This window comes from Cygnus atratus, chromosome 1 (genome assembly GCF_013377495.2).
Source record: "Cygnus atratus isolate AKBS03 ecotype Queensland, Australia chromosome 1, CAtr_DNAZoo_HiC_assembly, whole genome shotgun sequence".
In the NCBI taxonomy this organism is placed as follows: Eukaryota; Metazoa; Chordata; class Aves; order Anseriformes; family Anatidae; genus Cygnus; species Cygnus atratus.
The window spans coordinates 165708411-165734833 of NC_066362.1; the positions used below are offsets into that span (position 1 = coordinate 165708411).

The 26423-nt window shown below is 37.9% G+C and overlaps 1 protein-coding gene across 3 annotated transcripts in view; it reads right to left on the reverse strand.

Annotated features, from left to right (window-relative positions):
- Positions 1 to 19974: 19974 nt before the first annotated feature.
- PIBF1 (progesterone immunomodulatory binding factor 1) overlaps positions 19975 to 26423 on the reverse strand; it is a 126808-nt gene continuing 120359 nt past the window's right edge. For all 3 annotated transcript variants that reach the window (XM_035561224.2, XM_035561227.2, XM_035561225.2), the window contains exons 17-18: positions 22681 to 22860; positions 19975 to 20767 (exon numbers count right to left, since the gene is read on the reverse strand). In XM_035561224.2, coding sequence (XP_035417117.1) covers positions 20711 to 20767; positions 22681 to 22860 — 237 coding nt within the window. In that variant the 3' untranslated portion in view covers positions 19975 to 20710. The remainder of the gene's footprint in view (positions 20768 to 22680; positions 22861 to 26423) is intronic.

A 26423-nucleotide genomic window follows, 5' to 3' on the forward strand; every position in this document is an offset into this window, starting at 1 on the left:
CGTGTGGGAAAAGTACAGCCTACCAAAAAAAAAAAAAAAGGAAAAAACCACCACCAAAACCTTTCCACCCTCCTGCTGCCCTGCGGTCCTGGTTTGCACGGAGGGAATCTCCGGGTCTGGAGAAATGTTGCCCTCCCCACGTCCACCCCCTGTCATTTACAGACATGGCTCTTTTTCCAGGGCAAAAAAACATAAATAGCATTTCTCTGGGCAGCCTCGCACGCCTCCCAGCCCGTGCAAGGAGGCTGTTGCACGGTCTGGGTGCAGAAGGCCAGTCACGGAGCCCGGAGGAGCGCAGCACAGCATTTCCCTGCACGAATCGGCTGGTTAGCAGCTTGTAGCCGCTTGGTGCCCCTTATTCCTAATGTGGGTCCGGCTGCTCCGTCAGTGCAGCCCTTAAAGTAGTGCAGACTGATTTCCATCCACCACTAGTATGTATTCAGTTCATACAGTGTGTTAACTTCAGCGTCCTTTCCCCAGGACTCATCGCCAGCATTTCTTTTTTCCATTCCAGCCTGGAAACAGGTGTTTTAGCAAACAGGTCTCGTTTGGGGTTTGTGCGATGCCCCTCACATAACCCTGTTTTATCTCAGCAAGGTTTCAGACTGCGGTTGTGACCCTCGGAAACGACGAGTTTGGTGCAAACCGCTCTGTAACAGCTTTAAAAATGTGCTGTCCGCACCTTATTTCAGCTGTAATTCTCCTAGAAGACCAGCGGGAACGCGGGGCTAGGCAGCATCTGGCGGAGCACATACGCCCGTAACTTTCAGACATTTATGTAAATTGCATGGCTGTAGTAACTGAAATGTTTCTGAGACTTGCATACTTTAATTACACGCTTTACCTCCGTCTGATTAAATGAATGATAAACAGATAATTTCAAAATTGTTTTTTTGTTTTGCTTTGTTTTATATATGTACATTTATAAAGGGCCTGCTCTGGCAGACGCTTTGGCAGCTTAATTAGGGTGGTATCACCGAGTAAGGCTCTGTGTATACTTACACATTTTCAGAAGCAGCTCTGAATGTCTTTAATTTTTTATTTTTCTTTTTAAAGGATGCAGTTAGGTCTGAACTGCAGGTGAACAAATCCAATCCCATCTCCATGTTTTTGTGCTAATGACGGGCCCAGTCCTACAGTCTTCTGTCAAGCAGCAGTTGATGGAAGATTACTAAAGAGCAGGCAGTTTTGAAAGGGTCAATCTTTATTTTAGCATTCCTACTGTCACTAACGATTAAACAGGCAAGTCGGATCAACTCTTGTTCCTACTCAGGTTTGCTGCTTATCTGACCTACACAATGCTGTGCTATTTAGCTTAGAGATAGTCTAAATGAATGTTTATGTCCAGGCAAAAATTATTTGATAGCCTGTTTTAAGAATTTCCACTATTAGTAGATTTTGTACCTCTTTCAGTGAATAAATTTTGTTTACAAATTGAAGGCCAGTGATGAGCTGCCAGCTAACATCATCTAAATAAAATTGAACAGTTTGCTCAGAATTAATCAGAAAAAAAATACAAGTTTGTTGTTATAATAATTTCTGAACGTCTCTGTTTCTTCTCTCATTCTGCAGAGTCAGAAGTGAGTTTACACTTGAGCAGACAAACTTGCAGCAGAAAAAAAAAAAAAGAGTAAGCTCTTTTAAACCCAGCTCAGCTCCGTCGTGTAAGCGAGAACTTTGGCCGAAGCATTTGGGAATTACTGTAAGCGATCCCTCATTCCCCTGCAACACAGTTCTCCGAGCATCTTACAACAGAGAACTCGAGGTCTTAGGTTCCTGTCCCACAGAGAGAAACTGGGAAATAAAATGCGGAACGGTGAGAGCCTGGAGATGGATTTGTGAAGGACGCCTTCCGATGTGTTTCGTCACTGATAAGAGAAGTACGGCATTCTGTGCTGGGAAGAACGTTGCTGGGTTTAATGAAAAAGGGTTAAACTTTCTGAAACTATGTAAATGCTCCAGGTTCTGGGCGGGCAAGGATCCAGACATTCTCAATGAATGTAGACTCGATTGCTTTGAACTCCCTTGTTCTTTGCATTCCTCTTCGCTTAGTAGTGCTGTACCCATTAGGGAAGACAGGAGAAAACAAGAACAAATGTCAGGTCCCAGGCAGTCGGAGTTTGGCGGCAGTGGAGCCCAGCACTGCCTTGTGGGAGAGCGGTTGGGGCAAAGGAGTTCAGGGCCAGTGGAAGGGATGGAGACTAAAAAAGGTTTACCTTTTTAACCAGTTCGTCGGCTGCATGAGGTGCACCTTTAGGCAAGGAACCTGTGCCCTCTGTGCTGGCGAGAAGGAAAGGGGGCCAGAACTTGAGTGGAGTGGAGGGGAGGGGTGGAAAGATGTGGATGGGGTGTTTTGTAACGATGAGGCGAGGGAAACCTGAGGACATCAACTAATCTGAGCTAGCCTTTAGGCCACACGAAGATGTCTGATAATAATTTCAGGTGCTGTTAGTGCATTCAGAGGCCTATCCTGAATCAGAAAATACCCACTTCATTTTTTCATGTAAACTTACTAGAGAAGTGGAAGTAAATTTTCTTCCTGACAAGTCGGTAGCCACCTGCTTTTGGCCTCCCATTAGAATCCATCTCCCCATGGGAAAAAATGTCTTCTCACTTTTCTTTTGATTGTCAAAAGGGAGCGAGCGCAATCCTTTTACCTCGAGAAAGCCATTTGTCTCATTCTAGCTTTCCAGTGAACACGAGATCGCTGGAGCCAGAAGGTACCATCTTAAGTCATGACAGGCTTTGCAAATGCCACTCATGCGCTATGTAATACAGCACCACCACAATGAGGAATGTAGCAGGGTGACTTTCTGTTAAAGTGAACGTGGAAAATCATGACATGATAGTTTGCTGCTGTGTACCTTTATCTGTTGCCATTTCGGGATTAGCTTGCAGAGGTGTTCCCTTCGCCTCCTCAAAGGCAAGACAGGTTGCCATTTTTCATTTCACTTTACACAAAATACTGTGAAAAAAAGGATATTCTTCCTAAAGTAGAAAATGACACTTCCTAATTAATTCAGGCAGGTATTTTAAACAACAACAACAAAAAAAACACTTCATCTTGACTTCTTTCTCCTCCTTACATTTCAATAGTCATCCACTTCCAGCTTTCTGCCCAGATGCGCAAAGCCTTACCATCAGGAAAATACCTCTGGTTTCCCTTTGACAAGGCTTTAGTGTGAAGCATGTACAGAAAGTAATTTTCATGTTCCCAATCCCCCTGTACGCCCCAGGACAGTTGCGTAAAACCTTCCTGTTCCCAGCTAAGTCCTTAGGAGCTCTGCCATACTGCCCGGAGTGGAGAGAGCACCTTCTCCAAACCAGCTTTGACTTTTTTGTCACTAGAATTGAACTGGCACATCATGTCAGGTGGAAACCTCCTGAACTGAGTGACTCCAGCATCAGAGAGCTGGATTTGACAGCTTTTTAGAATAAAAAGATATAAACATTGCAAAACAACCAAGTCCTCTATTCTACATGCTAAGGGGGGATCACCGTCGCAAAGCTCAGTAAAGGCAAATATAAAACAAGTGGTGTATGCAAGCTTCTCTTTTGCACAGTTTAAAAATGAGGCAAAACTTAATGTTTGAAGTTGACTAAGATTACTAAAAGCACCCAGATGCAGTTGTACTTGTGGTTTGTTTTTATCCTTTAGCTAAACATATTTTTCTTTCAGTGAAAAATGAGTAAGTTAGAATAGCAGTGAAGGTTTGTGACAAGTAAATGAAGGAATGTACGCTTACCCACAAATAACCTTTGATTTTTATTTTTTATTTTTGCAGCAACAGGTAAAGATCCTACCATGTCTGCATTTTCTGTGTTTTGACCTGAGTCAGTCTGCACTGTATAAAGCCTAATTACAGATTAATTATATAAATCTGTCTATGCAAAGATCTGTTCAAGTATTTTCCCTCAAGTTTAACTTGAGCATGTGTGTATACACTTGCATGCATCAGTCTGATTTGCTATTTATCAAGGCCAGTGCTGACTTGGCGGAACAGATGCTTCAAGATGGAAACTTCAACTGCTCATTACTTGAATTCTTGGATTAAGAATCATCAACCTGTCTGGAGGAAACAAGACATCTTACTCGGTAGCTGAACTCAATCTTTACTTAGATTTTAAAGAGTCTTAATAACTTTAGGTAACAGCCTCAGATTTCTTGGTTTCAGGTACATTTCAAGTATTTTCAGCCCATCTGAGAAGAGGAAGTGCAGCAAAATCTTTTATTTTTTTCCAGTCCCATTTGTGACCTTTATAGGCTCAATGTACTTCAGAACTGAAGACGGTTTATTACAACAGGCTTTTTTGAGAACAACAGGTCACTGACTCAGCTGTAAGACACGAGTGTTTCCTGTATTTTCATCAGTTGTCATACAGCTTCTCAGCTCTGACTTGTTGCGTTGCAGGGCCAGAAACTACAACAGCATGCTCCTTAAGCATGTCATTTAATTATTTATGTACTATTAGCCAGATGGAAATCTGTACGAAGTATAATTACACAAGATTAATTAAAGTACATACTTAGAGAATAACATTTACGATTTTTGGAAAGGTGGTTTGTCCGTCACTTCAAATTTTGTTAGAAACTACCACCACCCTTTTCTTCTGCCTCACCTAAGGCATACTGAGGCTACCTGCTTTGTAAAAGCAAGTGCTGTTGGCAACATTTGTTAGCAATGGGTGGTCCTATACTGCTGCTTAACTGCTTGAATATGAGACAAAACCACATTCTTTACTACTAAAGAAGCATTTCTGGCTCCAGAGTGTTTATGCTGAAAATTTGTTAGCAAACACTAACACTGTAAAATTGGCATGCTTGCATGTTTTGGCTGAAGTCTCCCGATTACAGAAATAATGTAGAATGGTTTGGGTTTTGTGAAGTACTGCTCCACCAGCTGGGAGATGGAGCCTTTACAGACTCGGACATGGCAGAGGGGATGGTCTGGCTAGACAGGCTAGGAGGGCATTAAAGCAATGACATAATACTTGTTTAAGAACCTCTTAGCATAATAAGGTAGGGCAGCGAACACTCATTTGGAACTAAATCCTGATGTTGAGAACACAAATAATTAAGGGATGTGGTCAGAAAAAATTCCTTCACCTCTTATGCTGCATTCTTTCAAGTAGGGGAAGAAAGGATAAGCTCCTTAATCAACTGTCTCTAATGTGCAGAAAGAAGATCCTGGGGACTTGGGAGCATAATATCTGCACAACACAGTGTGCTGCTTACTGCAATGCTAGGGGCCTTAAAGTGACCACTTTGGCTACCCACACAAGCTGATGATCCTGTGTGGCTGTGTTCCCTGTGATAGCTGAACTGCCATATTCAGAGCGAGGTATGAACTTGAATTTCAGTGTGTTATGTACGTGTTCCCTTAGTGGTGAAGCAGGAGAGCTCATGCTATTGGTGTCAATGTCTTCACAATTTCTAAAATTAAGTAGTCTGTGTACTCAAAACAATCTTGCATCCAGCACAGGAGAATTGTGCACTAGGCAAGTTTATAATCCTCAGATTGGATAACCAATCCAAAACGCAGAAATTTTTGGTGAACATTACAAAAATTTTTAATTATTTAATCATACTGGTTGTAATCAGCAGAGAAGACTGAAACAAAAAGCTTTTGACATCATGATTTAAAAGGGCTAATTCTACACACTGAAAGAAAGAGTAGGCCAGATTAGTAAATACTGAATAATTAGGCAGAATCTGAACGAGGTGAATACAAGCCTTAAAGTCTACAATCCCAGAGAAGCTAATTAAAAAACAAACAAACAACAACAAACAAACAAAAAAATCCCTTCCTCAAAAGAACAACCTCTTCTGCCTCTTTAGAGGGGATTTTGCAAAGCAGTTGTAAATAAAGATACCCAACAGCTGGGGAAACAAACAAACAAACAAACAAACAAATAAATAAAACTAGTAACAGTGAATATAAATCTGACAGTAGTGATTATGGGAAAATAATACGGAAGAAAAGATACCTAAGAAGTCAATGACCTGTGTTGAAAAGAAGATCTAAAAAAAAAGTCCAGGAAATGTACTAAAAATTCTACCGTGTCTGTTTTTAGACAAAGAAATGTAGAATGTTGATAAGCAAGCAGAAAAAACACACTAAATATTCCTGTGCCATGTTTGGGAAAAGAGTAGTTAATATATTTGTATCATATGATAATGACAAAATATTTTCCATTTCAACAGTAATTCAAGAACACATTAAAACAGCTACTATTAATGTTCTTAGATCGGTATGTCTGGATAACTTCACACCAAGAACTTTAAAAGAGCTGGTCAGTGAGCTTTCAGGATTAATATTCAGTAATTGTTAGAACACTAGACATATTCCAGAAGACTGTTAAGAAAGCTAGAGTTAGAACCAATACTTAAAAGAAAATGTAAATGGAATGATACAGGTAATTATAAGTTTGCATTGTGACATTGATTTTGAGCAGCTTAACGTTAATAATCAATGCAGGGATTTATTAATGTAGAAAGATAATACAATTCAGGCCAGTCAGTATGTGCTTATGAAAAAAAAGACCTTGTCAAACTAGCTTGAATAAAGTTGCAAAAGATAACAGAGTTTATGCAAAACATTTCTGTAAAGCATATTGCTTGATTTAGCTCAACATTTTTGGCTAAAATTACTAAACAGCAAGTCTCTCTTTTTTTTTTTTTTTGATAGAATATTGCTAGGTGGGTTTATTTCCAATTACAGGGATTGGTTTTTAAGAACAAACTATTTCCCTTCTTTTAAAGGCTTAAAAGAAAACATTCTAATTGATCAACTTTGTTAAGGAGATTAAAAGTGGGGGAGAAATAAATAATGAAGGTGGGAAACCTGCCTACTGAAACAACAAACCATTCATTGGTATGCTGGATCCTGCTAAACAATTCATCTTCTAATATAGATGTATACGAAGACATAGAAAGGACCTGGGCTTAATAATGACTAGTTAGCTCAAGGTGATTCCTCAGGTGGACAGTGAGGATGTAAAACTTAGATGCCTAAACAGATGAAACTCATGTAATTGTACAGAGTTTATACTGTAAGAGGCACTAGTGAGGGTGTTTTACCGAAACACTTAATTTTTTTCACATCCATAGCTCAAGAGGGGCTGAAATCCATTCTTCACACTTGGCTGTTGAGCTTGCACCCAGTTGTTCAGTGAAATTGTCCGTGCATAGCCAATGGAGAGGGGTAGGCCTCCAGATGTAGGCAAACTCTACTTCTCTCTGAAGGTATTGACCATGCAGTAAATTTAGGTGCTCATTTTAGGAATGCAGTTTTCCATCTTTCTTATTTACAGCCCCATTTTTTTTTAAATTTTCATTAAAGATTAAAAAATATATAAATATCTTGTATAATGGATTTAAACGTATTGCCAATAGGCTTGCTTTCCTTCTTTGTTACTCCTCAAGGAGCACAAGCTCACAGACAGATAGGTGCTGCTTTAGATTGAACTTTTCTGTAAACACTTAAAAATTATGTGCAATATAGATGCCTAAGCAGAGGAAAATCAATGAGAATGAAGTCTTTGAGTTATCAGATGAAGATCTAGCAGGGTTGGAAGTTGAATGGCTGGAGTTAAACCTAGACAATTTTAATCATGATCATGTCTTCCAAAGTGAGTTTGCTTGAGTATCACTATTTATGTTCTGATGGAATTAATCTTTTTTGTTAGTATTTGAGAACCACTCTAAAGCAGCTTATAGATCACTAACACGTGCAGAACAGCTCAGGAATTCCTGATTTAGAAGTAAACCTGTAACATGGTTTTGCTGCTTCATTTTTGCTGTTGTGCACCCCAATTCCATCATCTATTCAGAGGAGCCAGCCCAACTCAAAAGAGCACAAAGAATTAGGCAGTGTCTCGTATCTACTTAACAGTATGTCACTGGTGGGAAGGAAAAAAATGAAAGAACCAGCTCGTTTGCTATGTGGAGCAGCTGCAAAAGACGGATATTTCATTCAGTCAGAGGATATTAAAATTACAACAGGGCTCCCTCTTGCTTAATGATAAGGGTAGTAACTCAGATGACCATTACACTTTTCAACATATCCTGGTAGCTTGATTGACATTTCTTGAAAAAAGAGGAAGTTTAAGAACAGCAAATAGTTTCCAAAAATGTCAATACCATGTACTGATTTTCCATGCATCTGCCTAAAGACTGTGAGCTTTGACCTCCGCTGAAGGCACTTGAAACATCTTTCAATAGTGAGCAGAATAACTGGATGTCACTTGTCAGGAAGGATAAGAGCAAAGTAGACATTACAAAAGCCTACCTCAGACTGGAGTAGAAGGATGCATCAGGTGTTTCCTTTGAAAGCTTTTTGAAGGTGTACCCAATTTTTCAACCCAAATCACACCACAGAAGAGGAATGTCACTGTGTGATCCTACTGTTTAAAATGCTGATCTTAGCCAGAACTCCCCAAGTCAGAGAATGTGTTTGGATTTGCCAGTGAAGCTAAAAACTCACTGTAATTGCTACTGTGTATAGTGGCCATCACAAGGACTTAGTTTACCAATAACAAAGATGAATGAACCAAACACTACTGATCCCAGAGACTCTAATCCTCCACTCTGAAGAAGCTGATCAGGCTTGATAAAACGTGGCTGCACACCATTACAAGTCTTACCTCCTGTTCACTTGAGGGCTTACAGAGATGATGACTATGTTCAGCTTGCTGGATGGGGGAATTTCTGTATTTCTAGTCATGTAATGTGAAGAAAAGGCACAGCTGCATCCTCCTTCATGGTTTCTATTTGCCTCGTGATGAACTCCTCCCATGAAGGAAGCAATGCCTCCTCACAGTTTGTCTAGTTTCATTTAATTAGGTAAGGCATGGTCAGAAAACAACCAATTTGGCAGCGCTGGAACGATCTGGAAATAAGATGATAGGGGAAAAATGACAGTGATTATCAGTGATTGAAAAGCCTATTCACAACAGGGCTTTAGAACCGACATACATCTATCCAAATGCATATACACAGAAACAGCCCCCTTCACAAATAAGGAACATAAGTTAATATGTCCATTAAAAAATAAATAAATAAATAATATGTTATAGAAAGTGAAATGTCTAATTACATAGAACAGTATTACAGATATCACCTTAGTTTATCTAACTACATTATTCCAATGAGCTCCAGGTGCATTCAATTTCAAAGTTCTTAAGGATGTTCTTTAGGATGGGACAACGCAGTCATTGGTCCCAGCCAACATGGGTTCATGAGGGGTAGGTCCTGCCTAACAAACCTGATTTCCTTTTATGATAAGATCACCCATCTAGTCGATCAAGGGAAACCAGCTGATGTGATCTTTTTGGACTTCAGCAAAGCTTTTGACACGGTTTCCCATAGGATCCTACTGGACAAAATGTCCAGCATACAGCTAAACAAAAACATCATCCGATGGGTGAGCAATTGGCTGATGGGCAGGGCTCAAAGGGTTGTGGTAAATGGGGCCACATCAGGCTGGCGGATGGTCACTAGTGGGGTCCCTCAGGGCTCCATTTTAGGGCCAGTCCTCTTCAATGTTTTTATAAATGATTTGGATGCAGGACTAGAAGGTGTTCTGAGCAAATATGCCGATGACACCAAACTTGGAGGAGTTGTGGACTGGGATGAGGGTGGAAAGGCCTTGCAGAGAGATCTGGACAGATTGGAGAGCCGGGCGATCACCAACCACATGAAGTTTAACAAAAGCAAGTGCCGGGTCCTGCACCTGGGACAGGGCAACCCTGGCTATACGTACAGACTGGGCGATGAGACGCTGGAGAGCAGCCCTGCAGAGAGGGATCTGGGGGTTGTGGTTGACAGCAAGTTGAATATGAGCCAGCAGTGTGCCCTGGCAGCCAGGAGGGCCAACTGTATCCTGGGGTGCATCAAGCACAGCATTGCTAGTCGGTCGAGGGAAGTGACTGTCCCGCTCTACTCTGCGCTGGTGCGGCCTCACCTCGAGTACTGTGTGCAGTTCTGGGCACCACAGTACAAAAAGGATGTAAAACTGTTGGAGAGTGTTCAGAGGAGGGCGACGAAGATGGTGAAGGGCCTAGAGGGTAAGATGTATGAGGAGCGGCTGAGGTCACTGGGCCTGTTCAGCCTGGAGAAGAAGAGGCTGAGGGGGGACCTCATCGCAGTCTACAACTTCCTCGCGAGAGGGAGTGGAGAGGCAGGTGACCTATTCTCTGTTATCACCAGTGACAGGACCCGCGGGAACAGTGTGAAGCTGAGGCAGGGGAAGTTTAGGCTGGACATCAGGAAGAGGTTCTTCACCAAGAGGGTGGTCGCACACTGGAACAGGCTCCCCAGGGAAGTAGTCACTGCACCAAGCCTGTCTGAATTTAAGAAGAGATTGGACTGTGCACTTAGTCACATGGTCTAAACTTTTGGGCAGACCTGTGCGGTGCCAGGAGTTGGACTTGATGATCCTTATGGGTCCCTTCCAACTCGGGATATTCTATGATTCTATGACTCTATGTTTTTAATTTTAGTTCTCAGGCGTATTAAATAGTATATTGAGTTAAATAATATACAACATATCTAAACAGTTACTTAGCACAATGTTGCTTTTTTCTCCATGATTTTCAGCCTTTCTCAAAATATTTCGAGCCTGATGAACAGAAGTAAGTAATTTTTCAGTGAGAAAAACATCAAACACTTTGTTAATATATTGGCACTTGGAGTTTCAAGTGTTATTCAGTTTGTTTTCTATAAATCACGTTGGACAACACATAGCAACACAGTATTCAGTAAATTATTTAATCCAGTTTTATTCTAGACTTATTTTACGGGTATTTATTTCATAGATTCATAGAATACCCTGAGGGACCCACAAGGATCATCGAGTCCAACTCCTGGGATTCAATATTTATTTAATTATTTTTAAGAATATCATTTTCCAAAAAGAGAGATTTAAACTGCATTCATCTTCTACAACCACCTTAGCGAGAGTATCCACATGTAATATACTAATAGCTTAACAGTTGATTTTTTGTCATTTCTTTTTGAAAATGATGTACGAAATATTAAAAAGGACAATAAAAAGAAATGTGAAAAAAAAAACATTCTCCATTTTAATGATACTTTATTTTTGTTGTTGTTATTATTATTTTTGACTAGAGCAGCTCTAGAGCAAAATATTTATGTTAGAACATTCACGTTTGGCCCGTAAGTATTCTTGTTGGATGACTTAATGAAAGCTTGGTCTATGTCTATTGTGTTATGGTATGGAAAACTGCACGCCATGAATGTATAGCCCATTTTGGATGTGTTTATCTGACCAGCTCATAGCATGCTTAGTTAAGCTATGGACACAGTGTATGCATGAACTCATAACTAATGTGGCCAGTTGGATGAGGCAAGACTTTAACAATACATCTTAATCCCTCTGCTGCTTTGAAGATATAAATAAGATAAAGGAGAGAAGTTGATTCACTCTTTTAACAAAACAAGGCTTCTTTCTCTCTAGATTGCATATTGATAACTTTGTAGATTAACAAAATGCAAAGCTTCTTTTCAGTGATTAGAAAAGCTTGCTTCTGTGCAATTCAAGAGCAAGGCCTAGTAATTCATAAAGCTGGCACACAGAATGGGTAAGGAAGTGTCATAAGATACTACGACATAAACACATGCAACCTCTGAAAAAAAATAAAATCTGTATTTTACCCAAATTTTATGCACAGGAGAAACAAACTAATATTAAAAAATACACTTTGGTTGGAACAGGATAAAATTCATGTCGTGTTCTACATGTTTTAAAGCATTTCACCATACAGCACTACATTTTTTGAAATTCTAAGTTTTGAATTCAGATATGGCTTCACTGAAAGGGGAAAGAAGTACAAGTGGAAGGGACAAAGAGGATGTTAACTCTTCTGCTTCATGTTAGCATTCAGATCATGTGAATAGAGCAGGTTGCAATTGCACAAACTGGCTTTCAGCAATACCACATCTGTATCCATCCCTGTTACTTGAAATCTTACATTAAAACAATTACTTGAACATAGTGAAATTCACCTATGAGATAATTATTAATCACAGTAGGGTTAGACCAGCTTGGTCCCCTGTGTTCTATCAGCAGGAGCATTTTGCAGCGATCCAGGTGAGGTTATTTCTCGTACAAAACAGTGACAATAAGTTTTCCTGGTGTCTAATTTAAGAAGCTCTATGTTCTTTATCCCAAGGACATTGTGGTATCATTAAACTTGTCTCCTGTCAGTTTTTCTTTCAGAAATATTGCACCGACAGACAGTATAATGCAATGCCTGCTTGCCTCTGCTCTGAATGCAAGAGTGAAAACACTGCTCACAGAAAGCTAAGTAATCATCGCCATGGCTGAACAAGTTGCCTATTCACACTGAGTTATGCAACTTAAGGAATTCCCCTCTACAAAGACGTTGTTAAACATTAAAGCTTTTTGTTTTAGAATATCCACTCTCCAGCAAATGCTATGGCTCCAAAATTTGCTGTATTGGATTACATGTACTTTTACTGGCGACCTAAAACTGAAAAGTAAGTGCTAAGCTTTGCAAAGTGAAGTGTTGAAGTAGTCATACTGTCCATACTCATTCTCTAAAATTTGTCCAAGGTTCTTTGTTATTTCACAAAGCTAGGTGCCTAAGAATGAGGTAAATAAAAACTGGCAAAATGGAACCTTTGAAGTAGACAACAGAAAATGAAGAAGGAAGAGGCATCTATTAACTTCAGTACCCTGTCAGTGCTACACAGTCTGTAGGAGGTTCTTCAAACCAGTAGACTGGAAGCTCTGAATTTTGTCTTGTCTCTTTTCAAAGCTGAAGGACAGAAACGTTCCTGTCATTATCTTGTCCAAAAGTTATCTTCTGTGAACACTCAAGGGGACGGATCAAATTCAATCCCGTCTGAGGAAAACGGGAACATACTTGGTTTCCTATGAAGCAGTATTGCTGCTACAGAGTGCTGTGAAGCCAACAGCTTTGCCAGGTCTGTTTAGACTATTCCATTGTGTAATAATCGGTGAATATCCCATGTAGAGGGGGAACATAAGCATCAGCTACAGCTTAGTACTTAGAATAATGATCATAAGGAGAAATGGGTTCTGGTTTCTGGTTCAATAGATGTTCAGACTCACACTTGTTCTTATTGCCAAACCCCACAGTTAGCATTTCATGCAGAATGAAGCACTGTGAGTATGGTCATCTCCCTGTGTACAGCCTTACTGTAGGACTTGGCATCGTCCTAGGACAATTCTCGGTGGTCACTGAGACCTATACTTCTGGCACCTCCATGGCTGAGGGGCACTGAAGCAGAGCTTTAAGCACTTTGCAGTTACATTTTATGTTTTCATAAATTAAATAGGAGCAATAAGAATAAAAACCACAGAAAATCTCTTAAACAAAAGAATAACTGAAAACACAATAATCAACATAGGTGAGAAAGTGGATCAGGTATTCCTGTCTCCAGTGACATCCAATGAATCTGAAAGCTTGCAAATTAAAGAAACTGTACATTTTTATGAATACTAGGACTATCATTCAAATTAGTAAATACGCTGTGGTCTACCGTTGGCCCACGGCGACTTTGCAGCTTTCCATCATGAACCTGACAGTTCTTGGAGACAGGATAGTAGATCAGACAAGCCCATGAAGATGATGCAGTACAGTAGCCTTTATATTTTTAAATGAAATTAATTTCAAGAGACTTTATTTGCATTTCATTCATAACCAACTTAAACATGTCTGTTCACAGGAAAAATATTTTGCTTTGCATTAAAAATAAATATGATTAGAAGTAATAATCTCATTTGTATACTTCTATTTCACTTTACAAAATAATAGAGAATTATCAAAGATTCTTGATGTTACTACAATTAGGAACACAAGAATTTTACATCATTTGTTTCTCTGTACTTTCACAGAGTTTAATAGACTGAAAATGCTCTGTCCTTGTTTTTAAGTCATTCAGCGACCTCAGAATTGTTATCACAGTGTAAAACTATGACAAAGGTTTCAGCTTGGACAGATTTGAAATGGCACGTCAGAATGCAAAACCGCTATATTTCATAGGATTGGGTATTTTGTTTTCATTGACAACAGATCTAATCAGCTCACTTAGGTTTCCCTAAGGGAGGTTTCAGACAGGCTCCATTGTGTAGGAGGGCACCCTAGCTGTGCCTTAAGATTAGCCTGCAGAGATTTTGCGGAGTTGAGAAAGACAGGTAAGCTCCCTCCTGCTGCTGATAAACACTGTTATTGTTCTCCGTTCCCTGCTGAATGGAACAAATGCAATTCTGCAAAGTTAATTACTGCAATAATGAAAGAAATGACACAAAATGACAGGGAATGCGCTAATTCAGTAAGACTCGAGTCATTGACATATTATTCCCTTTACTGCTCATTGTTACTTTCAGGCACGTACCCCTTTACTCATAAATACTAAGTGGATTTTTTTTTTAGTATTTAAGTAGTAAGTTAATAAAATAAAGATTAATGTGTAAGCAGTGGTGCCTGATGGTCTCTTAGGAGTTGTGTGATCAGTACCTGAGATCTGAACACAGAAATCTCTGATGACACAGAAATTCTCTGATCTGAAAGAAAGGACTTAGCCATCCTCACAGGACTTGCTGCATGTTTCCTTTTGAATGTCGAGGAACGAAGACTCTCTCAGATTTTATTTATACACTAAAATAATTTAACTCCCAAGAAGGAAGAGGTGGCCAATGAATAGACTGCACCAAAATACTGTATTTTTCCCTTGCTTACACTTCTCACAGCATCATGGAAGAGATGAGTGCTATTAATGTTTGTGTGAACATCTTACACATAGCTCCGGGTGCAAACTTGTGAACCTCTGTTTACATGGCTCCACTCCACGGCACTGGGAGCTGTCTGGGCTTGGAAATCACAGGCCTGAGAAGCGCAGAGTGACAAGCCTCCTGTACGTGTGGCTCTGTTTCAGTGATGGGAAGCATAAGAAATTTGGGCATAGAAAAGACCCTCTCTCAAGGTCTCAGAAAACTCAGTGAGAATATTTCCAGCTCTTTCGTTTACAAAGGGCCACTGCACTTAAGTAACAATCCTGTTTAAATTCTAGCTGACAACTTCCTTATAAAAGTCAAGCACTACATTGCCAGGCTTTACCTAATAATAATACACAAAGAAGCAAGTTCTTCTAAAGAACTGAGTAAGAAAGCAAAAGAGAAAGTCTTGCATGCCACAATATGTATCTCTAAAATCACGATAAAAAGGAGCATTGGGAATTGCTAACCATTTCAGCTGCAAGACTGAATAATCTAAGTAATCCTTCTTCTATTTAACCAAGAAGGAAAAATGAAAAGACTTTCATTGAAATGCAGTCATAAATTCCATCCATAAGACTTTTCCTGCAATTAAGTTACATTTACTGATCCACTACTCCTTAAAAGAAGCATTAACACAAAGACTTCAATTATTCATGGTCAAACAAAGTTGATTCTATTGCTTCAATCAAAGCAGCATTCTCTTCTACAGTGGTTATTTCTGTAGTATCTTCAAAAAGGGCACAGTCTATGAAAACATGTAAGCTTCTGAGTAAAAGCTATTTCCATGATCAATCCTAACTTTTTGCATTTAATACTTCTGCCATTTCTTGCTTTCATGGGGATGATTTTTTTGTCCTCTTCATCCTTTAAAGGATAAGCTGACTAAAATTCACCCTTTATTTGAACCCAGTGCCAATGTCCTGAGAAAAAGGAGACTCTCAAAATAGAAAAAGGGAAAAAAAAAAGGGGGGGCGGGTATTTCCAGTTAATTGAGAGGCATCTAGATTATGCAAAACTTATTAGTGAGGGAAGAAAACCAGGGAACTCTGCAAAATTAACTGTGGAACAGAGTTGGTGCTTCTAGTGCTGTCAGCAGAGGGCTTAAAGAGCTGCCGAGGGTCTAACATCTGCAAAGAGCCATCCATACCTGCTTCTCCTCATTGCTATCACCTTCTGCAACACCATCACTCTTCCATAATTTTCAACCACTGTCCCTTTGCACTAGCAATGCTGCCTCCCAAGAGTTAGCATCATGTATTGTTGCTGATTGCTGCCAGACTTAAGTGTGAAATACCCTGAGTGTAACTACCTTATTAAGCTATGGAAGCTTGCATTTTAAAGGTCAAGAGTTCCCAGCCAATCCTGGGAATTTAAGATGGGGATAATATTGCCCAAAGACACTAAGCAAAACTTAATCTTCTAGAGATACTCATTTCATTTTCAGAGGTCAAGAATGAATACAGATTGTCTATATGTTTCAGTATATGAAAATTCCTGGGATACACAGATTGTCTATATGCTTTGGTATACAAAAATTCCAGGGATATACTTCTTTGACTCAGAAAAGTCTGGCATGCGTTCTATTAAATGCAATGTTAACATGGAGATAAATCTTTTCCTCAGTAGACCTCCCTAATGAGTGGCCTGGAAGATGACAGGATGTTGCAGACTCAAGCTGTTGTATATAAATCCGTTTTCAAGCAGAATGACAATCGAGGTATTTACGCAACATCATAAATACTTCTTCTAAAGTACTACACTATTTCTAGGAAGCCAGCTCTCTGCCTTGTGCCTGCCGAAGACATGGAAGTTGATGAACACATACCAGGAGCAAAAAAAGTCTACCTGGCCATCTGGAAATGTCACAGGTTTGGTAGAGTTAGTGTTCCTTTCTGCTGGAACTAGATATCACATAAAATGATAACTGAAATCGAAAATAAGTTAAAGTCTAAGGGGTAGCAAATCTTATCCCGGAGATACTGACAAATATTAAATTTGCAGTTGTTCCTCTTTTCCAAGGTTTCATCACTGTTTTGCACAGAAAGTCTTGGAGGGGAGGAAGACTACAAATCCCAATGACATATAATTTTTTTGCAGAGAAAATATTTAGAAAGTACAATGCCAGCGAGGTATGACCACTGGATTCAGCAGCACGCTTTACAAGTTTAGGTCCTTATTAAAAAAAGCAATTTCATGTTTTCAACTTATTTTCCCTGAACAAGAGATTTCCTTGATTCCTTAGAAGTTTCTTTGCTTCTAACAAAGTGAGAAAAATGTGAGAAAGCAGTTATACTGTTAAAAAAAATAAAAAATCCTAACCTGCTCTAAACCAACTGTCTTTCCTTCTTTCCTGTTCAACCCATATACTTACGAAACTTCACACTTAAGTAACAGCAACATATTGTACTAAAAAATGTCATAGCGGATAGAACTTTTTCTTTCTTTTCTCTCTTTGGTTTGAAAAAGAGGAACTAAGGGTGATTATGTGGATTGGGCACTTCAGTCACAAGTTGCTTACATGCATGACTACCCTTAAACATTTATCTTTACTTCATTACTTTGACTCATACTTCATTGACACAAGACCTACTACAACGGGAAACTGAAAAGACCATTTCATGAAGAATAATTTTGGAGTAATTCATTTTGCAAATATGCTTGTGGGAAATAACATCAATAAAAATGCTGTACAGGTAATGCAACTGAACATTTTCATTACTTAAGGAGCAAAAAGATTTATTAATTTTTTGCTGCAGGGCATTTCATGTTTGAATAGTTATATTTAAGTGACATTCTAGCTTTCACAAGCAAAGCTTAGAAGGTCTCCTCCTAGATAATTAACTATAGCCTTAAAATCTAATGGTGAGACACAGGAAAAATACAGTCTTCAATAGGAAAAAAAAATGTAAACGTTGATCAGGGATTACAAGAACCTACCAAGAGCATTATGAACTATCAATATATGCTTACAGATTACTTTTATTTTTGCAGATTTCAAGGAAATTGTTATTACTTTAAAAAAAAAAGTCACCCTCATCTGAAGAACTGTTTAAATGTCAATATAATTTCACCATAAATCAGTACAATATTTTGTCAGCCTTCCTAGAAATCAGACTGCTGCAGAATGCAGAAATTTACAAAGCACATTTCATTTTGGAAGCATCACAACATTTTTGCATATTTTATTTCCACGGAAAGATTAAACACTTGATAAGAAGTAATGTCCCTGTCTTGTATTAGTATATTTAGAAATGTTACCACTGAGTAATTTAAGTTGGAAAGGAATTCTGAAAACTAGTCATCTGGTCCAACCCAAAGGCAGGTCCATTATACCAGGTTGCTCGGGGCTTTGCCCAGTTGAGTTCTGAGTATCTCCAGGGTAGATTCCACCACCTCTCTGAGGAATCTGTTTCAGTGTTTGATTACCCTCATGGTAAAAACATTTTTCATGATAGCCAATTGAAATTTGTAGTGTTATATCTTGTATCAATTGCCTTAGTCCATCATTTTGCACCTATGAAAGAAGTCTGGCTCTGCTGTCTCTGTACCATGCCATTACGTACTTGGAGACTGCAACAAGATCCAACCCCCCAAACCCTCCAAGCCCTCTAAGGCTCAGCACGTCTAATTCTTTCACCCTCCCCTTCTCTATCAATGTACTCCAAATCATCTTGCTGAATCACCATCGATGTCTGCCATATGTCCGTATGTTTCCATATGTCAATGTCATGAACAAGCCCAAGACTGGACCTAATACTCCAGATGTGGTCTCCCGTATGCCAAACAGAAGGGAAAAACCACTTCCCTTGATCTGCTGGCTATACTGTTATATATAGACCAAGATCCAGCTGGCCCTCTTTGCTGCTAGGGCATATTACTGACTCATGTTCAGTTTGTTGTCCACTAGGATATTGAGGTTTGTTTCTGCCAAGATGCCTTCCAGTCAGTCAGGCATATGGTGTTATTCCATCCCATAGGCGGGGCTCTGTATTTGCCTTTGTTGAACTTCATAAGGTTCTTGTTGACCCATCTTTCCAGCCTGCTGATGCCCCTCCAAGATCCTGCCCTGTATATACTACTCCCCCAAATTTGGCATTGTCTGTGACCTTGCTGAGGGATGCTACTATTTGCCAGCTGGACTTTGCATTGCTGATCACATTTCCTTGAGCTTGGTGTTTCAGCCAAATTTCCATCCACTTTATAGTCCACATCTCACCAATTTGTCTATAGGGATACTATAGGAGAACAAATTACTTAGGATTCCTACTAGTATCTTGCCTAGAATAGTTTACAGTCCTTCTAGATTTATTGATTATTGGGTGATAACAGACAAGCAGGATAGTCTGGGAAGTTAAACTATGGGATGTCTGTGAATCATATGAAATATCAATTACAAAATTAATATCTGCATATGGGAGCAGTTTCACATGAAAGGCAAAAATGTTAATGATTCTGTTCACAAAAAAAAAAAAGTTAGAGAAAGCCCTACACTTCAAGAAACCAGAACTTATCCAATAATGTCTGCGCAGACAGGTATGTGAGCCCAAATATTGCTATATATATTTTTTTTTTCAGTGAACAAGTTAGTCTTGTAAGATATTACCTCTGTCTACACACTTTGCCTCCTGAATCAAAAGAATCAAAATTTTAAAATCACAGAAACAAAATTTTAATCCTGTGAAGTGCAATTGCTAGTGTTTTTATCTTACTCTCTCAAAATTAGCATAAAATAATAATAATAATAATAATAGAGGAATTGAAGCTTACCTGCAGTAGAGAAAGCATTGCTTTGCTTCAGACTGATGTTTGGAAAATGAAGAATAAAAGTATATGTAGCAATCATAACCTCAATATTTATATATATTAATACATATAGATTATAGTATAATATAGTATATAATATAGTGTATATATATTGTTCATGCCCAGCTAGGAACAATGAATCAGTTGAAGACATACTATCAAGGAAACAGGAAGTAAGAAAAGGAATATTCCTCTTAAATGAAATCTGATGTATACTGAATATTTTCAGTATGCACTCACTTAAACAATGCCATCAATATTTATGTGATATATATATAAATGTACCATATGCAGTCAGAAGTGTTTTCAAATATTGGAGACGTTCTCTGCAGTCTAAATGGACAGTGCAGTGGAAGAGGTGAGTAGACAGTATTCTTGGAAGACGGGGTTTATTTTGATACAATTAAAAATGTCAAGTTGTTCATTTCATCGTTACATGCTACAGCACTCACACATCATGGTTCCATTTTTATTTTTACAGTGACAAAATTTCACTAGAGCAAGCGTATCTAGCCCAGAGAGTATCAGAGCCGATAACTAAGATGTATTTCATTCCTTCATCTGAAGATTTTTAATGACTGTTTGGTAAAACAAATGACATTAATTGACAAACTAAACCAATCAAGGCTGATAAGATTTTTTTTTTCATTTGACATGGTGTATTTCCTTGAGAGAAAGTAGGATATAGTCTGATGCTAATTTGTATATATTTCTTCAATTTCTATGTGCCAGAATAGTTGCAAGGAATGTGGCATGAAAAACGGGGTCCAAGCAAAACAATATAAAAAACCTGAAGCATGCATTAATTTGAACATTCTGAATAAGACGTCATTTAACAACCCAGATTATATGTGTACAATATGCTAGTGTTTATTTATCTTTTAAAATTCAAATATATATTAGTAAAATCACTGCATGCATTATTTCCACACATTTTGTTCAAGTGACAGATCTAAAAATTATTTTATGAAGCATAAGACCATATTACAGGTATAAAAGAACAGTTGAAAACAAAACAGCTGTTTGCCTTTATGGTAAAAAGGGCATAATTACGGTGAAAATATCTTTCTTCAAAGAAAAGCTCCCCAAAGGATTTTCTTGAATATTTTGGAAAAATGTTATGGTGATGTTTTCTTCTGCAGTTTCTTGTACCATACAGGTGCCTCTGTATTTGTCTGTAAAAAATAAAAGATGTCTTAATTGTGAGACAAAGTGAAAGTCTGGACAAAAACATGCAATCTACACTAAAGTCTCTTTTCTTCCTCTGCAGCTCATACCATTAATTTATTTTTTTTTGCTCAAATTCAAATAAATTAAAAATAAGACCATGTACTCTAGGTTATTATTACTATATATGTTTATTAAAACCTCCCTATTTCTAGGTGACAAAAAGCGGATAAGATAAAGGATTTGTTTTAAAATAGAGATCACAATGAAAACATGAGCCGAGTGTACCATAAATAGATTTCATTCTAAATATCATCATCTGACTTTCTTATCTGAGAATGGATGGAACTCAGAAAAGACATCTTACATGTGCCATAACTGACCAACACTTTGTGCAGAAATAGAGTTCTTAAAAGGTTATAATCCAAAATAAAAGAACTCAGCAGTTTTCTGACAGTGTGGAAAGTATTTTAATTGTAGAGAATTATCTGTGACCAACTTCTCTCATTGCCTTCATAATCCTATGGGCTACTACTACACAGTCAGGATAGCATAACATTCTTGTGGCAAATTCAATGGCTGTTTATATAGAGAAAAAAAATATAAAAATTGGAGGTGCAACAAGGTAAGGACTATTCTGTATTCAGGGTTCGCTACAAACTCACGCTTTACTGAGGACTGTCTCTTCCGTTTGTTCTCTCTAAGCTTGTTCTAGTTCAGTTTTCTGTCTGCTATTTCTTTTCTTCCAAGACTTAATAACTAGTCAATCTTCAAATTCATCTGGCTTTGGATCCTCATCACATTTCAATCCCCATCTTTCTCTCTTTTTTAAGTTCTCAGTTAGAAAAATAAATCTGCTTATTTGTACAAACTTTTAAAATTCTAGAAATTGGATTAAATCGGCAGGGTTTTCACAGGACTATAAAATTCTTTCCCCATCTAGTCAGAAATTCTACCATTGGCCCATTTCCAGTTCCCTACTCCAAAGTCTGAAAAGGCTGGAGTTTTTCAAAGAGAAACAATTACAACATGCCAAAGCACTTTTTCTAGATTTCCACATTATTTCTATACCCCTAAGTAAGACAAGACAGATTAAACACTTAGATCCTGGATCATTTACACAAAAAACATATATAGATACATAATTGGAAAAAATAGCAAAAAAAAAAAAAAAAAAAAGGTAAAAAAAGAGGGGGGGGGTAGAATTCTACACCGTGTGGATTCAACCAGTCTGCCCTAAAGGTAGCCTCAAGCAGTGTAAATATGAGTCATGATTTGTTTTGTGACTCAACATTGCAACTTTCTTAAATTTATCAGTTGAGACACACTCATAGTGAGAAACTTCTAAATTATTTTTCTGAAGCTTTCAAATACTAGAAGTACTAAATCTGAAGCAGGCAACCTGAAGTATTTAAATCCAAGCATTTAGTTTCTAAAGGAATAAAACAGGGTTTTGTAATACCTGGCATCCTTAGTAAAAGAACTTATATAATCTCTGGCCATATATTTATAAATATACATGAATATAATATATGCAGGAATATAAATATACATAAATACTTTTATTTCCTTACTGATGCTCTTTGCTATAAATGTACACATCCAACTCATGCTCAGGGTAGATTTAAAATTATATACTTATTCTGTAGCTATTAAAATTTGATAAATGATTCTAATATTACAATCACATTTTTTAAAAAAATCTTGTTTACTTTGAACTTAAGATGCAGAAACTACCAAACGGCTAAATAACATCATAAACTGCAAGTTATCTCTTCAGAATTCAACATTACCATAACGAGCTGCAAATATTAAGCTGAATTAATTACATATCTCCTTGAAGTATGAACCTATTTTTTTCTAAAATGTGAGAAAAATTATCAAAAAAGCTTATAGCACTTACTCTTAGTATAGTACTTACAAATAATGTTGGCTTAGGTGTAAATATATTTTCTTCTTCATGTTCTGGTGGAAGTTTTACTAAAGGGTTTAATATGTTTTTTGCCGTTGTAGTTTTTACATCAATATTAGACTGAGGCAAATTTTGTTCCTTGTGTTTACCACGTAGATTAATTAGAATCTGTTTCATTACGGCTAGTTCCTATAAACCACAAAAGGACAACACTAAGTTATTCAGTAAAATTATATTTGAACCTATTTTGTTAATAATGAATTTATATTCACCAAAATAAATATTAGTGTATCAGTAAATACAACAAGCATGACCATATCATACATGCCATCATTAACAAGATTACTAATTGGATACTAGTAAAAGTAAGAAAGTAAAAAAGTCACATAGGATTTATACATCTCAAATTTTGTATTGCTTACATGCTGTAAAAGAGAACATTAATTGTGTTCCCACCATCTCTTTTAACTTAAGCTTTCATTTAATTTAAAGTAATTATTTTGAGTTTGTTTTGTCAGGCAGAGGGAGTTTACAAATCTAATTTGAATGACTGTGACAAATTGTGCTTTCAAGCATTGGGTCTTGCACAGAAGCCTTATAAATACATTACTAGAAATATACACATCTTTATATCTGGATGAGAAAAGTCAGAGAACAACCTTAAGAGGACCTACAACAAAAATGGCATCAGGTAGAAAAGAAATTTCATGAAACATTAAAAGTTCCAACATGGGAGGAGAAAAACAAAAGTATAAGGAAATGTTTAGTTTTTGGATGTTCTAATAATTTGCTTTATAAACAATTTGAATTAATTTTAAAAGCAGCCTTTTCATACTACTTAGCTGAAATAAATCCATTATTCAAAAGGTATAGTAAAGGCAGAAAGGAAAACTCATAATACTTTGTGACTTTAATTGGCTGTCTTCTTTTGTTGTCTTGCATCTTCTAGTGCCTAATGTTCTCTCCCCCAGCATGTAATGGGTATAATTACTGTAAATTACAGAATTTAGAGTGTTTTATCTGTTGTTTTACCTCCAGATTGTAATTCACAATTCATTATTGCAGAACTAGAACAGCAAAGTCAGTAGAAAAACTAAAAGATTAGCATTACAGTAATTAACATTGTATCTTATCTCTCAACTAGAACAGGGTAACTCATTTTAAAAAAAGGAGTTTTACAAATTTATAGCTGAATGACAAATGTTTGCTTTTACCTATTTCTTAGTACTTGCCAGAAAATTATATTGATGCACATCCTATTTTCATTGCATTATTAATGAACACTTAAAAGAAAAGCCTGTTAAAACATTCCTGACATATAGCTTCTCTCTGTCCATTATTGCCTTTAATACAAGATACAAATATTTTTACCTAAAGTCAAAAGAATCACGTTGTTCTCTTTAAACTGCCCCACACTAATTCAGTTCTATGAATGGATGTTAAACTCCACGGATGAGCTTTATCGAGTGTACAAATTGTTCTTGCATCTCAGTCATTTAATATTAACTATTTGCATAATTCAGCCATGTGTGGTGGCATGTTAAAACAGCATGACTGCAGAGCAGCTGTTTAAAAGGACTGCATAGCTGATGCCAACATGTTTTTCAAAGTTGTAAACTCTGCAAAGATGTTGCCAAAGCGACACATAGACGGAATTTCTTGATGAAAATAACTCAAGCAAGTATATAGCAAATAAGTACGCTATCAGAGGAGATTAAATTGTACATAAACAATGTTTTGACATTAACAAGTGCTGTTCCTATAGTTAAACTTGGTTATTCTGTAAACCAAATAGCTGCACGTTTGAACAAGGCAAAACCTCAAAACTGTCATGCAGATTTATTTCAGAAACAGAGTTGAAACCTGTATGCATAGGGTCAAATTCTCTCATATCAAAATCCTCTCAGCACTCTAAGGTCTTCTCTCCTCCCAGTGTCTGTCTTGTACTTGACAGCCCTGCCTTTTTTCAGACTTGGAACAGGCTCTGGAGGGTCAGCTCTAGTATGAACTTCCACTCTAACAGTGGAATTCCCAAATAAGAAACTATGGGAGGGAATGACAGGGAGTGGGGATGACAAATTAGCCTACAATGAATAAATTCATTTGGCATCACAGCCAAATTTATTATGAAAATTTAGCTCAAGTTGCCTTCATACTTGTTCTAAAATCAAATTCAGTAAGAAAAACCTTAACAAACTTGGCAAAATACCACAGGAAACATTGAATCCAATAGAATCACTACTATGTATACTGCTAAACATGAAAAGAAATTTGGAACAGCACTTGCAAGAGATCTGTAGTTTTCTACTCATGAAACATTGATGAAAAAGTTCTGTCCTGAACTGCAGTAGTTTTACTCATATCTCTAAAGATTTCTCTGCTCCTTAACACAATCTTATTTCTTAGCTTCACTTTTAAATTCTAAACAAAGATGCAGTAGCAATACCTGGCACTGTTAGCACGTCACCATGATTCAATACTATTTTCTAATCCTAAAAGCTGACAATTTGGTCTAGAAAAGTAGCAGTGCAAAAGGTCTGAAGATTGTGCATAGGAGAAATATGTGAATACGTTCCATTTTGAACAGAAATAAAAAGGGGGAAAGTAGGTATAGGGTTCAAAATGGACAGGAAGAATCTTTAGTGTAGGATGTATTAGTTTCAGGATAAGCTAAGTAAGGGAAGATGCGAAGAGAAATGGACAGTTGAAATTTTAGGACAATTTTACCATGTCAAGTCCACGGTTCTACGTCAATGCAGTCCCGTGCAAATTGTTCACTTACATTATTCACTTTGGTTCCTCAGTGTGCTGAAAAAACAGTGTTGCTAAGGCTCTGTTTGTCCCAAGTCCTCTGTGGACGTCACAGAATCATAAAACAGTTTGGGTTGGAAGGAACCTTAAAGACCATCTAATTCCAATCCCCCTGCCATGGGCAGGGACACCACCCACCAAATCAGGTTGCACAGGGCCTCGCCCAACCTGGCCTTGAACACTTCCAGGGATGGGGCATCTACAGCTTCTCTGGGCAGCCTGTGCCAGTGCCTCACCAAAGGCAACTCACACTCTCAGCAAAGAATTTCTTCCTAACATCTAATCTAACTTTCCCCTCTTTTAGTTTAAAACCATCTCCCCTTGTCCTAGCATTATCTGCCCCAGTAAAAAGTCGCACTCCATTTATTTAGCCCTTGCTGTGCTGGCTCCTGGATTAGGAAAGCCATGCTGTGTAAGCCATGGTGTGTCACAGTGTTGAGGCTTCCAAGTCCGAGGGCTTTTGCTTTGGAGGGCCAGACAGCAATTCTTGGGAGGACTATGAGTACTGACACCTGTGAATGGATTCACTCAGCTCCTCGCTGTGCTGGCTGTACAGCTTTGGTCTCACTTGCCCCTAACTTTGGGAATACCAGCACCCAATCTCCACCTAAGGAATATTCTGAGGGAACGTGGCAGTGCAGATAATGGGAAACAATGCAGTTAGCATGAAAGGGTGGGTTCAGATGAAACAAGGAAAAAATTAAAGTATGCAACTGGGACAAAAACACTGCTTATATACAGCGACTGTCACACATACATATAAATATCAGTGACATACTCTATCATTAAATATTTTGAAAGTCTGTCCACAGAAACTGACAAATTTTTGTTTACGCATGCTAACCTGCTCTGGCTACCAGCATAAGTACAAAAAAACCCAAACAACAAACAAAGTAATGACCTGTGTGACACATGGGATTTCGCTCAAGCTTTTAACACCT